At 47.3% G+C, this 14,107-nt stretch overlaps 1 protein-coding gene across 3 annotated transcripts in view; it reads right to left on the reverse strand.

Annotated features, from left to right (window-relative positions):
- Positions 1-14,107, reverse strand: part of TMEM132C (transmembrane protein 132C) — a 291,319-nt gene that overhangs the window by 12,761 nt on the left and 264,451 nt on the right. For all 3 annotated transcript variants that reach the window (XM_090062397.1, XM_090062398.1, XM_090062399.1), the window contains 3 exons: positions 4,129-4,334; positions 3,129-3,402; positions 1,881-2,072 (listed from right to left, as the gene is read on the reverse strand). In XM_090062397.1, coding sequence (XP_089918523.1) covers positions 1,881-2,072; positions 3,129-3,402; positions 4,129-4,334 — 672 coding nt within the window. The remainder of the gene's footprint in view (positions 1-1,880; positions 2,073-3,128; positions 3,403-4,128; positions 4,335-14,107) is intronic.

Raw genomic sequence — 14,107 nt, forward strand, 5'->3', positions numbered from 1 at the left:
CAGGTTTAAGTACAAGCTCCAATTACCTACTTCCAGCACACAAAGTGGGTTCAGGCAGAAGAGTGTGCAAATTAATTAGGAAAAAAAAAAAAAAAAAAAGACAGTCCACAGAGGGAAATCTTTTAGAGGCATAGAGGGAATTAGGGATCTAATTGCCTTTTGTGCCTGCTCTGCTCTCCATCCTCTGAAGACCAAAGCCAAGACTGTCCAGGTGCAGAGCTGCTGCCTGTGGCTCTGGGCTGAAAGAGAGCACGCTACAGTCGGGAGATGCCCAGGCCCCTCTCTTAGGGCACCGACTTTTCCTTTAAAAACGGAATGAACAAAACTGGCCAGAAATTTTTGGTGCACATTTTTCCCTGTGAAAAGCCAACTTTGAATAAATGGAAAGCTCCCAAAATAACAGCAACTTGTGACAAAATATTCCAGGAAAAAGATTGCACGATCAAAACATTCTTATTGCAAAACTACACTCGGGAGGGGGGTGGGAATGGGACAGGACGGGATGGGACCTGGCATTTCATTTCAAAACTTTATTTATGAACTAATTATCACTTTAGTTTTCCAGCTGTATATTACTCTTATGAATAGTGTTCTCTCATAACGTGTTGGTTGCGGTTACATGTTATTTGCCAGCGTGTCAGGATGTGACGCAGCACGTCCCACTGTGCACCGCTGGTGATGAAACACCGTGTCGTCATATATCATGAACCGATTTTGGTAAACGTCTCTGCTCACTTAGCTTAAATGTGCAGCCCCTCTGGTTACCCAGGCTGTTTTATTTTCTACCAGCCGTATGACCTAGTCAGCCACTCGGCCTCATGCTCTTTAGATTCGTTTCTAGCTTTTGCTACTGCAGTCTCTGCATCTGTTGAGGACAGCAAAAGGAAGTCCTGAAGAAGGACATAAACGGGCTAATTGCATAAGACTGAGGTGCTTTGAGGGTGAAGTAAATTAGACAGATGGGCAGCATGTCCTTCTCCTAGCTGGGATGCCATTCTGCCACTAACTACCAAGCTGTAAAAACAAATCGCAATTATTCTTGCGTTCCAGAAAATTAGGTAGCGATAATCATGAAAATGAGCTGTAAAACCTGACTTGAGCTCATTCCTATTTATGCGAGATGAAATACAGGGTTTGTGAAAGCTGAGGATGGCATTATAGCCATCAACATTGAGCGGGCAGCTCTTTACAGTTTCCATTGCTGCTGACCCCCTTGTTTTTCATCTACTCTACAGCAGCTCTGTGCCTTCGCTGGATGCTGTTTGCCATTCCTCCAACCCACAGGGCTTGTGACCTGAAACACATTCCTCGATGCCCTTCCTCCTCAGCTGAGATGGAAACTTGCAGGCTTTAAATTAGGCAGGGTCAACACACCAGTGCCCTAATGAGCTGAACAAGTAACCCAACTGAGGCAACCTGGAGAATAAAAGCAGAGAGGAGCCTGGCTGTCTGCTGCGGCTCCAGCACTCAGCTTTCTCCCCCTGCTACTTTACAGCGCTTCCAAATGTTAAATCATTGCGATGCACAGAGCTTCCCGCTCTGTGACATGGAAAACAAGAGCAAGGCTCATGGCAAGCGGGGACCGGTGCTCATGAACAGCTTGGGAGAGAGTATAATAAAGGCTGGGGCTAGCTGCAAAGATTGCATTATTTAAGGGAATTGTTTTAAAAGCCAGGAGAGAAACGAGACTGTTTGGCTTTGGACCTTTCATTGAGGGTCAAGCTTAAAATTTGCAGAGGGGACCAAGACAGGCCAACTCCCCACGGTCCCTGTGTAGAGACAGGCCTACAGGCATGCATCGGGGCTGGAACTGAAGGATGGCGGGATGCAAATCTACACATCAATACACCGGCAACGGTGAAGAGCCAAGTGCACATTACCTGCTTAGGAGTATGAAGCAGCTCCTGGGCGATGGCTGTAGCAACGATAGCTTGGCTGCTGGCTGTGCTTGGCTGAAGGAAGAGCGACAGCCCAGCCACTAGCTGGACTCCCAGGTCCGTGATAGTCACTTTGTCATCAAGCACTGTCACTGTCTTCTCTGCCAGAATGGAGTCAGAGAGAGGAGACAAAACCTTTGGAGAAACCAAAACAGAGCTGTGTCAAGAAGGGGGTTCAATACTTAGTGTTCCTTCTCCCCACTTATTTGCCTCCAAAGTCTTAGTCCAGAAACACACTGGAAAAGATTATCTAGTTTCATGCAGAGGCAAGAGACACCTGCCTGATGGTTTTCACTCAAAGCCACCAAATCAAATACTTCCTTGAGAAGGATCTTCTTTGAATCACTTTCCCACATGCCTGGGTATAAAGCATCCTTCCCCATCCTACAAGGCACCAAGCATTGTCATCTCCCAGGAACTTCATAGATATTAGGGTCAGAAGGGACCTCAACAGATCATCGAGTCCAACCCCCTGCTTGGGCAGGAAAGAGTGCTAGGGGCACATGATCCTAGCCAGATGCTTAGTTTCAAATGAGCCAGGAGCCTCATGGCACCATCCAGGATTTGACCTTCATTTTCACATTTGGAGACTGTCATTTCTATCTCCCTGCTGTTTGCAATGGAGCACCGTGCCTGTTCTCCAGTGGGAAATCATTCCCTTTCATACCAGTCACCCCTGCATAGCCATTTCCTATGTGCCTCTTTGAACCTTTCCGGGGGGCGGAGGATAGCTAATCAATGAATGCAACCTCCCAAACTTAGATCTGTGACTTGTGGCTAAGTTTGCCGTTGGAGCACTAGTTTGGGGGAGATTTCAAGCGTAATGGGCCACATACTCAATTGGGGTCAATTAGCATAGGCTTAGATTTGCAAGCAGCAAGCATCTGGCCATCAGAACAAATGCCATGGGCAATGACAGCCTCAGCTCTCATTGAAGCCCCTGGGAAGGAGAGCACAGTCCACAGGCTGCTCTTCCTTGTAGCGAGAGGCTTATATACTCAGTACAGTCGGAAGCTGAAACTACATTGGCAAGGGCTCCTGCTTCAGTTTAATTAAGCGGAGGGGAAGCGTTGCATGCAGGGTTCCAAATTAGCCATTGCACATTATCGTTCTGTGGCAAACGGGAACATCTCAGCAGATCACCGGAGCGGACCCGCCAGGGACACGTAAGGTCAAGCTCCACTGACGTACCTGCATTGTCGTCATACCCACTTCCTGTCCGATGAGAATCCTTCCTTCCTGCAGTCTGGCAACGTGCGGCTCCTCTAACTTCATAAAGTCGGTCACCAGGTGTGTTATGTCAAACTGCCAGTCAGGGCCCAGCAAGTAGCTGAGCTGGCCCCACGGGCTAGCATCTTCGGCGACGAACTGGGTCAGGACTCGCACCGTGGCGTGTTGGTACTGGAGCGTGCAGCCTCTTCCCTTCCGCTCATCCTCATCCTCGTCGTCACTCTCTCGTGTGGGCCTTACGGGAAAAACAAATAAAGGAAAGAAGCGTAAGAAAAGGTTTTGAAGGAAACCAGCCCCGTGGCCTCTTTCTCTGCAGTCAAAACTAGCAGCAGAGAGCTAAGCAGGGAAAGGACTGCCTTGAGTAAGATCAGTTCAGAGGAGAAAAGCCATCGCCTTCTGAGCAGTGCACTGAGCAGACTTCACAGGAGAAGGTGAGCGGAGATGCCCTTTAGGGTGAGAGGCAGCCCCCTCGCCCAGCCCTTTGTAGGAGTCGTAACTCACTGGCACGTGGCACGTTGTACTTCCATGGTGATTACTGGTGGCATCATGCAGGGGACTGAAAAAATACAGTGAATCATCGTCTTTGCTTTGAAACCAGACTTGGTAGTACTAAAAGGCAAAGAACCAAACCCTTCTGAACTCCCCATAACTAGTGGCTGGATCCAGATCCAAAACCTGCAGCTTGCCGACAGGCATGTGACTGACTCAGGAGCACGAGCCCCCCTGATAATCAATGACTCGCAATGGGACTTCTGTTCCCAAGTTATTTAGGTGCATCTGAAAAGCACTTTGCTATCTACAGCGGGCCAAACCACAGCTCTAGATCCAAGCGCCGCTGAACTCCAGGGGAAGCCGGGGGGCAGATGCCTACTCTACACTATGGGTTGGTCTTTCTGGGGATGAACATCAGTGCCATTCTTTGCAGTCAAATGCTCGATAAAGTAAGCAACTAACTCCCCACCTCTTATTGGAGACAATGGGGACTCTCCAGCCTTTGATCTGGCTCAGCTCCGTGTCTGAAATGTCTATCTGAAGCGGCAGGCGTGGGACCCAGACTGTGATTTGCAGGGGGGCGCTCAGATACTGGTACGTGAAGTTCACGAGCACGTTCACCTTGCCTTTCATTTCTTTGCCATTGACAAAAACATAGTCGCATCTGTCAGAAACCTAAAGGATGAGATGGGGGGGGGGGGCAGAGAGAGAGAGAAGAAGGCATCAACAGAGTAGGCTTAAAGTAGAGGCCTGGCATCTGAAAAACAAAACAAGCAAAACAGCCTCCCTTCTCCGTACGCATGTTAATGATGGCCTTTTACAATGGAAGCAGCTGAATGCAGAAATCCTCCATCAGCTCGGGAGGCATAATTATGCTGGAGATGCCTAAAGACTGGATACTATTTATGAAGCTGCTGGTTGATTTTCTATTTGTTATGCAATGAGCTACTAGCTGATGACATCCCTGCAGAATTTATAACGAGAAAGGCTCCCTTTAAGAGGAACCCACCACCCCAAAACAGGGCTAGTTGGATGCAGGCAGCAAATCAAGGCTATCCCCTGACCAGAGACTTCGCCGTCAGCACGGGGCATCGTGGTTTAATGAAACCCGCCGGTCGGATAAAGCTGCCCCTGGAATGGGTTGCATGTGTCAAATGGAAACAAAAATAAATGCATTTCCTCTGCGATAAACATTATCTGTTTATAAATGTTACATTTTGATTAAAGCCATGGAGTAATTCTAAACACTGCAGTAGATTTATCATTAGCATGTAAATACTGTCCTGAAATATAAGCAAGCATTAGCATAGTCATGTAAGAGTTATATCAGTAATCACTTCTTTAATCAATGTTGTAATTTACAGACCATTGAGTTTTCTCATTTATTACCTTACTGAGTACTAGAGGGAGGGAATAAAATCCCTCCAGAATATATAAATCATTAAGAGGAATGCAGATAGTATGAAGTGGCTCTGTGTGATAAAGTCATTGTCATATCTATTCCTAAAGGTGTCATAAATGTCTGGGGAAATCTTGTGACACATTAATCATACATTAAGTGGCTAGCAATGGGAGCTGTTGCATTACTAAATGAGCTGGCATGTCTGCAGAAATTAACAGTAAACCCAGCAGATATCTTCAATTCCCCTTCTTTCTCCCTCCCCTTCAGAAGCCTATTTCATCTTCTATAATGAATGTCGTTAGCGCTGGTAATGTCCCTCCCACCTGAACAGCTATTCATACTGTCATCTGCTCCCTTCGATTTTTTTTTCCTCTCTTTCCCATACCGTTTTGTTCAAACGATGTTTATCAGATGGAATAGTTCATGTCCCCAAGCTAATCAAACGGATGGGTGCCTTCTACGGCCGCACATAAACGCAGGGGCCAGCTCTCTTAAACTGTTCCCAGTTCTACATGTATGTCTAATCCTCCGGTCATTTTGGCATTGCTTATTTCCTGGTATAGTATCTGATAGGGAGTTTGCAAGGGGAGACTGCAAAGAGCACAATACCAACAGAGTTTATGAAATGATACAATTGCTGACGGCAGACTGGGGGCTCTATTCAGTGAATGCCATATTATCAAATCAGTGTCAGCCCCATCTGTTCAGCCCGAAATCAGTGATTTTCATCCTTTATATACTCAAGGCACCCCCCTCATTAGACTCAAGGAACCTCTGGTTAGACTCCAGACGCTCTTTGGAAAATGCCGGCTCTTAACTTTCACTCATCTTTTGACTACAAAAAAATTACAGAGCAATTCTTCTGTTGCAAAAAACTCAGAAAGGCCACAGCAGGGCAGACTGTTTTCCACATTATGAATTCCTATTTGAAATCTCTGGGCTTGTCTTGTGAATCATGTCTGCACACCTAACAGTGCTCACACAGCGTGGCACCCTACAGCACTCTGGAAAGGATCTCGAGGCATCCCAAGGTGCTGCAGCACCCTGGCTGGGAATCACTGCCTTCGGGAATCCACGTGGTGTTTAAAGGATTGACAGTGCCAGAGTTTCCCTTATTTCATATATATGTGTGTGCTGTTTTTATATGTTATTTATGTTTGTGTGATTTACAAAAGAGGCCATTCATATTATCAACGTATAACGTCACACAAGTGCACTATATAACATATGCACACTTACATGTGGGCTACGTGCAAGGCATACAGCTTATTGTTCCATATGGGTTGCCCTTGCCTTTTATGTCCCTAGTTCTGTTTTTCTATGGAGCAATGAGGCTGAACAGCCTCACCCATACCCCAACTCCCATTGCCCCTTGCAACAGGGACTTCTGCAAGGGATGTAAGGGGGACCAAAGGTTTCCTGGAGTAGCAACATTTCCATTCTGACATCCTTTCCTTCTCTCTCCCTGCATGACCTGCTGAATAGCAGTTGGTTAACTCTATAGGTCCCCATTAATATGTATCCAGAGGTATGAAGATAAAAGAAAACGTTTGCCTGCCGGCTGACCCAGATCTACTGGACCTAGATACATGACTGAATATTATTTGAAGCCAAACATTGTTGGTAACAGGACAAGCATGTCCACCCAGGGAAAAAACACAATAGTGGCAAAACTGCAGTTCATAAATGCTTCTGGGCCCACGTCCAGCCTCCATCTTTCCTCACCTCCAACCTCCTAATAGACCTCTGTGGAGTCGCCAGGAACAACTGGGAAAACAGAAGCATCTGGCATCTTAAGTAAGTGGCTGCTGTAGCTACTATGCTGCTGTTAAAATTGATAGGAGATAATATTCACGACTGGGCATGCATCCACCACCTCAGCAACCTTTAGGACTTGCACTGAAGAAACCATTGGTCTTTTCACCGACTACACGCTTCATGAGCGCCCCTTACCCACATGCTTTCTTCTGCTTTTTCCTTTTACAGAAGTAGCACGTGGATACGCGTGGTGGTAGGGGGAGCCTCGACCTATCCATCCTCAGCGACAGCTTCCAAACTATTGCGCTGTCACGTACCCATTGTGGTATCTTAGCAAGCCCCGTGGTGTGGAAACAACTCATTATGTGCAGAAACTTATATAAAGGGAAACAGCAAAGAGATAACAGTTTTACAAGGGCCCTTGCAAGAGTCTTGTGGCCTTGCCCAGCGTGTCCCCTGGGATGTCACACTTCGTGGAGACCCTGTGTTTCCAGGACAACTTATTCCATATCACAGCCATCTCTCTCGGATACTTATAGATTGCTTTTAAGTTGGATTTAAACACAGGAAGGCAGTACCTAGATCATAATGTGTACACCCTCTTCATATGCATAAGAATAGGGCAGTGGCTCCTGGAAAGGCCCCATTAGTATCTTGCTTTGTCTGCAGCTTCTGTAATCACTAAATCCCAGGTAAGCTTAGTTATGAACGGGTGAGTGGGATGAGAAGCACAGAGATCACTTCCTCCATCCTTACCCCACACAGTCTCGCTTTAAAACATAATATAAAAAGGCTTCGGTGAGCACTTCTCAATCCAAATACACTAATTCCTGTGAGGATTTAGAAAGGGCTACAGTCCCCAGGCTTAACCAGCAACTAACCTCAAAAATACCAAGCACACCAATTGTGCATGTATTGCTGGACAAACTGTCACGGAGCAGGGCCTAGGAGCGGCCATGATCTCTCTAGCGCCCCCTTTACCGTGCCAAGTAGGCGATTCAGCACCCTCGTTCTCGCCCGCCACGTCTTGCTGTTATATAATTTTATAAGGGAGGCTGCCCTCTTTCTCCTGGACACGGTGCTACATTCGTCCTGACCCCTATTCTGTAAGGAGTGACCTGATGCACCCCGCCAGCCTTATGGGCTACGCGTGTCTCCAACCTCCCCTTTAGCACGCCCCAAGCCTCGCAGATATTCCAGACGTTATCCCGCCAATATACCTTCCCTAGAGGCCCTCTCAAAAGGCCTCCGCTCGACTGGTCACCCACACCGGGCCCTTTTCTCCCGTACACGCCCTCTCCTGGGGCTTCCCCCACACAGACAGTGCCCCACTGGGGCCAGTCTCTCCACGCTTCTGCGTTCCTTGCCCTCACCGGGCTTCTCAGTGGGCTTGCCCCTTTGAGGGGCTTCTCCCTTACGGGTAGTGCCCCACTGGGGCCTGCCTCCCGTACGTCCCGCGGTCACCTGCACTCTGGCTTGCTCCCTGCACTTCCCGCGATCTTGCCCGCACTTGGGCCTTGTCTCTCGCGCTTCCCACGGTCACCTGCACTCGGGCCAGTGCCTAGTGCTTCCCGCGGTCTCGCGCGCACCTCGGGTCTCGGCTCCCGCGTTTCCCATGATTGGGGCTCAGGTGGCCGTAGCCGTGCGTGGCCCCCTGACCCTCTGTCTGGGTCTTCCGCCCTGCTCAGGCTTCTCAGGCTATCGCCCACCCAGGGCTGGGGTCAACACTCCCCCCGCAAACGACACGCCACCCCGGCACCAAACAGCTGTGCCTTCCCCCGCACCAATCGCTTTGCCCTTACAGGGCTCCAGGAACCCCCACGCTACTGGGGAGCTCCCCTGAGGCCTCCTCCAACCCCTACAGCCTCACCCAGTCCTCCGGTGGAACAATAACAAACCAAACAGGAAACCCAAAGCTATAAGCCAACCGGCTGTAACACAAAACTAAGCCTCCCGGCTATAACGTACATTCCTGTCAGGGGTCTCTCCCCCGTCTCATCATGTAAACGCCCAGTCAGCCAGGCGGCTGCGCTCTGCTCTGCTCTGCTCTGCTCTGCTGCAGATCTCCCGCTCCTTAGGCTGCCAGAGGGGAACTGCCTCCTAGGCTTCAGCCTGGGCTGTTTATAAAGGCCCGGCCCTGCCCCCTTCTGGTCACCTGACCAGTGCGGTTGCCCCAGCAACCGGCACCTGAGCTGCCCTGAAGATTGGCAGCTGCCCTTATCCCTTCATAGGAACAGGGCACCTAAGTGCCCCGTGACACAAATCAGGAGGCCTCTAAGAGTTGCTAACCCCCTGCACGATGGGCAGGCTTAGCTGAGCTCGGACTAGGGGGACATCAGATCCCCATCACTTTATATTTTTGGAGAGGTTCAAACCAGTCCTCAGCTCACTGTGCTCTCCTGTTCATTTACATACACGCCACGTTCTCCATTTACAGCACAATTTTTCACGTATCACCCTCCCTCTAGGATGCATTGTAATGATCGGTGATTACATAATCATTTTACCGACTGGAACAAGGAACGTTTTTTCTAGTATTACTCTTTCTTTCTTTCTGAAGAGTGAGGGAAACTAGATATGCTGAGATTAGATCAGATGGGAAAATTCCCAAGCAAGCACTTTTTCCATGATATTTTATCTTTTTCACTAGAAAGCACTTTCAGTATTTAATCATTTTTTATTCAGTATCAAATAAAACTTTTTTTTTTTGCTTCTGCAAGACGTGTCTCCTGTTCAACTTCTCACTGAAAAACTGAGCCTCTAAAAACGAGAAATATTTGGGGGTTGTGGGTGCTGTCAGGAAAGTTAGGTTTGGAATCACTTCTCTGATGCACTATGGACGCTGTCGTTCAAGTGAGTGAACAACTTGGACACCAACTGTGGAGTTCAGTGTTTTTGTCTACAAAATTTAAAGTTATTATAATGAAGCTTTTTCTGTTATTCTGTTCTATCATCTATCATCAAGATATCAGAGACTCTTTCAGAAGTTCATTAAACAACATGACTATCATCTGTCACCCGTGATTCTTCCTCACAATAACTCGTGGGATGAGACACGCTGGAGGTTTCATCCGCACAAGCTTCCCTTTACCAATGCTTACATTTTTTTACTGAAAAAACCCATTTCCTTTCTTTGAAGCTTTCTTTTATCTTTTGCATCTAAAAATGCAGAAAGATCCAGCTTATGCAAATGTATTTTCCCGTTTTGCGTAGCGGATCGTTGAGAAGCTTTGCATTTTAAGGAGCTTTCTGATGCCATTTCAGCAGTTCCTTGCATGATTAAAGTTGTACTCACCTAGACAGGCAAAAAGCAGAGCTAAGCAAAATTTCTGAGATGCTTCCCTTCTCTTTATTTTTTTGTCCCCCTCATCGTAACTAAGGGCTTTCTAACTGCAACCGATTCGGACAGTTTCATTCCATGATAAATCACATTTTATCGAGCTGACGGTGCAAACAGCTGCCTGGAATCGAAACTTGGAGTCACGCTGTGATCGTGACCTCTGACCACTCGGAGAACTGCTCGGTGGCTTTGTGATTTGGGGATTACAGAAGGACAGCAGCTTCCCTCTCGCTAAAGAAGAAACTGGTTGTAGTACATACAAAAAGAGCTGGTACTTGAGGCTCCAGCATGCAGACAAGACCCAGCCTCTCTCTCTCACCTGCTAGCTTGCAGACCTATGGGAATCCCATGGCCTAGTGGGAGGAGGGGGCCCATCATAGCATGTGCTGCCCGGGGTCACCATTTAGGGTCTCAAAACATCCTAACTTGGATTCATTGTGAGAGGGATTCACAGATTGTAAGCCTGGAAGGGACCTCAGAAGATCATCGGGTCCAGCCCCTTGCACCAAGCAAGGAAAGACAATTGGGGTCAAGCGACCCCAGCGAGGTGACCGCTCAGGCTCCTCTTGAAAATCACCAGGGTAGGCAATCGCACCACCTCTGGAAGGACCTTATTCCAAAGGTGGAAACCCTGACTGTGAAGCAGTTTTTCCTAATGTTGAGTCTGAAATAGTCTTCCAGGAGTTTGTGGCCATTACTCCTGGTTTTCTGAATGGGTGCCCGATATGATATACAGCATCACATAGCGGGCTAGCAGATGTGTAGCAAACATCAGGGTGTAAGTCTGCTCCTGTCCTCAATGACACCCAGGTTTGATACTGATTTGAATTGGCAGGGGATTAGGTCTTGTGTTCATGGGTAATCCCACAGCAAGAGGCAGGCTCCCTCCTCGGTGGGACATACATAACAGATTGATGAGAAATCCGCAGCCAGGTAGTGTGTGTACCGATGCTTTACCTAATGCAAGTCAGGATTTTTAGTTTTGAAAGTCAGCAAAATCACAAATGGATCTTATTTCATACCTGTGTTACCCCGCGGTAAAAGAACAGCTTCTAAAATGCTCGGGGAGTTAATGAGATGTACCGATTCTTTAGCTTTGTGGAAGCTCGCTCGCTCGCTCCCCCAGTGCTCTTTCACCTCTGGAAACAGGCTTAAAATTCAGCCCATACTGACAGGGCTCTAGAGAACAAGGGATTAAAAAAAAAAAAGGAGGACTTGAATCTAGTAATTGTAAAAGTTTATAAGTGCTGAAAGTCTGTGAGGTACTAGTCCAGCTCCTGGTGTACATTACAAAGTCTGTCTGCTTTGGCTTTAATTAAACTGTCTTGGGTCTATAAAGCCCACAGAGCTGAGAGCGCTAAGAACAGAAATGCCTCGTTATGATGACTGTAGGCGTCTTGCCTGCATCTATTAACCTGCTAGACCTGAAAAGGCTTCCAGCCACGGAAGGTATATTTAAAAAATAAAAAAACCCAAACCCCACAGGAACTGCATTTCAGACTCTCGTACTTGTCAGGAGCCTCCCAGACTGTCGGGCTTCCAACACGAGCAAGCAGGACGGAAGCAGTGGAAGTTTGCGGGGAGGAATCACGAAGTGAGGAAGGGAATTGTGGCAGAAGGGGGATTTGGTAAGCATGTGTTAGAAGCTGAGCTGGCGACAGGCTGCCGAATGCACCGAGTCTTTTGCCCTCTGAGAGTGTGGTGGGAAGAAACCTGATTCCATCACAAAACGGATTACCAAAATCCATGTGTGGTGATGATGATAACAATAATAATGATGTTGATGATGCTGCTTTACAACATCCTGTATCGCACTGAGGATCTGAAAGTGGTTTCCAGCCTCCTGTGGGAAGTGGGCTGGTAGTTCTCCAGGGGTGGGCAAAATGTGGCCTGCCAGGCCATTGCCTCCGGCCCGCGGGGTCCCTAAAAAATTTGGAAAATTAATATTTATCTGCCCCTGGCTTGCCAAAACTCAGCCCTCCACCCAAAATAACTGCCTGGCCCTGCCTATTCTGTAACTTAGTAAACTTAAGCAGGGAGATAAATCAATAAACCAATATCTCTATACCTCTATATGTAGATATATATGTAAACATTCCCATTCTGACATCCTGTGAACCCTTTCTTAGCTCTTTCCTTCTCTCTCCCTGGCACTCTCCCTGCATGAGCTGCTGAATAGCAGTTGGTTAATTCTACAGATCCCCATTAATATGTACCCAGAGGTATAAAGATAAAAGAAAACATTTGCCTTCCGGCTGACCCAGATCTACTGGACCCATACACATGATTTAATATTTTATTTAGCTTTTTAATATAACATATTAAATCATCTATCTATTTATAGATATCTATCTATCTATCTAAAGAAAACCCCAGCTCGTGTTAATGGTATGCAAAATTTGGCCTCCACCATCACAAGCATCCTAAAATGAGTTGGTGCTTTGGGTGCTGATGGTGTAGACTTGGGCATGTAAGGGCGGAGGGGACCCAAATTAGAGGCCACTTAAGAGAAACAGGGCCTAAGTGACTTATTCAAGACCACAGGGAATCAATAGCAGACCTGGAGATGCAGCTCAGGAGTTGTGATGGCCTGGTCCAAGCTTTACCAGCTAGATTACACTACCTTGTTATTTTTTACATGACCTTCTCTCCCTGTTGATCCTGAGACAGAGACAGCAATTACATCGTCCCAGCCTAACTCTGGGTTCAGTGCTCAGTTCCTGGAAAACCCTTTGATGATCCAGACGTCATTTGGAGATAGCACCAGGCCACCAGACAATCTGCTTCACTTAGGATAATTCTCAGAATAAAACTCACACTATAACAGCGGGAATGGTGCGTGCCAGGACAGAGACACATCTGCTGTGCTGTGTGAAATAGCCTTTAGAGAGAGTCCCTACCTGTGCACTTTTCCTGACAGCAGCTTCCCTCACTGTCACTCATTTTTAATCAAATAGATAAAAAGAAGCCTGCATTTCCGTTGGGAGACCGTATGTCACAGAGAGTGGTTTTCTCCTATTATTGTTTCCCACCCATTCTGTTTTTACTGATGCAAGACCATATTTGGTGATGGCCTTACATCGTGAAGAAAGCACAGATGCCGTGTTGAAGATCTCGCGTCCAGGTTTCCCGATGAACAAATGTCTCTTGACAAGGCATCGGGGCACTGGTTGTAGCCGTGCTGGTCTAAGGACGTAGGCAGACAAGGTTCTTTGGGCAAATGTGATATCTCTTATTAGACTAACTACAATCTAACTACAGTTGGAAAAAGTCTTCTTTGTACCCAAAAGCTTGCAAAGAAGGATTTTTCCAACTATTTTAGTTAGTCTAATAAAAGATATCGGATTGACCTGAGGACCCTTGTCTTAACAAGGCACAGCACAGATGGATACCCCATTTCTGAGCATTTCTGCACTCGATGAGCTGTCTTTTTATGGTTCTGGGCAAGGTCATGGGAGTATTTGAAGAACATTTTCTGAGAAGCAAGCATGTCTCAGACTTTCCTGCGGGATTGCACAAAGCTCTGCTGGCTGCATATTAGCCATAAAACATGGTGGAGTTTAGAAACAAATTAACGAAAGCCCGTCTTTATGGTGATAGGGTGTCTAGGTCTCGAGTGGTGTTTTTTCATGCAAATAGTTTTGTAGCCGATGGGTACACTGATATGATTCAGGTCTCTCTCTCTCTTTTTGTTGGTGTTTAAAATTTCCTTGTTTCAGGCTTATTCCAGCCTACTGCTTTCTGCCCCTCGGAAGAGCTTTCCCCAGTTGGGAATGGCAGCTGTGCGGGATCATTGCTACGAGCCAGCTTCGTCAAACAAAACGAAACCCGGCTTGCTCCACGCACGCCAGGATCAAGTCGGTTCTGCAGACGGTGCTTCGGCCCCCACCCCTCGACACGGCGCATGGTGAACCCAAGTCTGGTGTGGCAGAGCTGCCTTGCTGGAGC

The sequence above is a fragment of the Crocodylus siamensis genome, chromosome 9 (assembly GCF_052110815.1).
Source record: "Crocodylus siamensis isolate JL-2025a chromosome 9, ASM5211081v1, whole genome shotgun sequence".
Lineage (NCBI taxonomy): Eukaryota > Metazoa > Chordata > Crocodylia > Crocodylidae > Crocodylus > Crocodylus siamensis.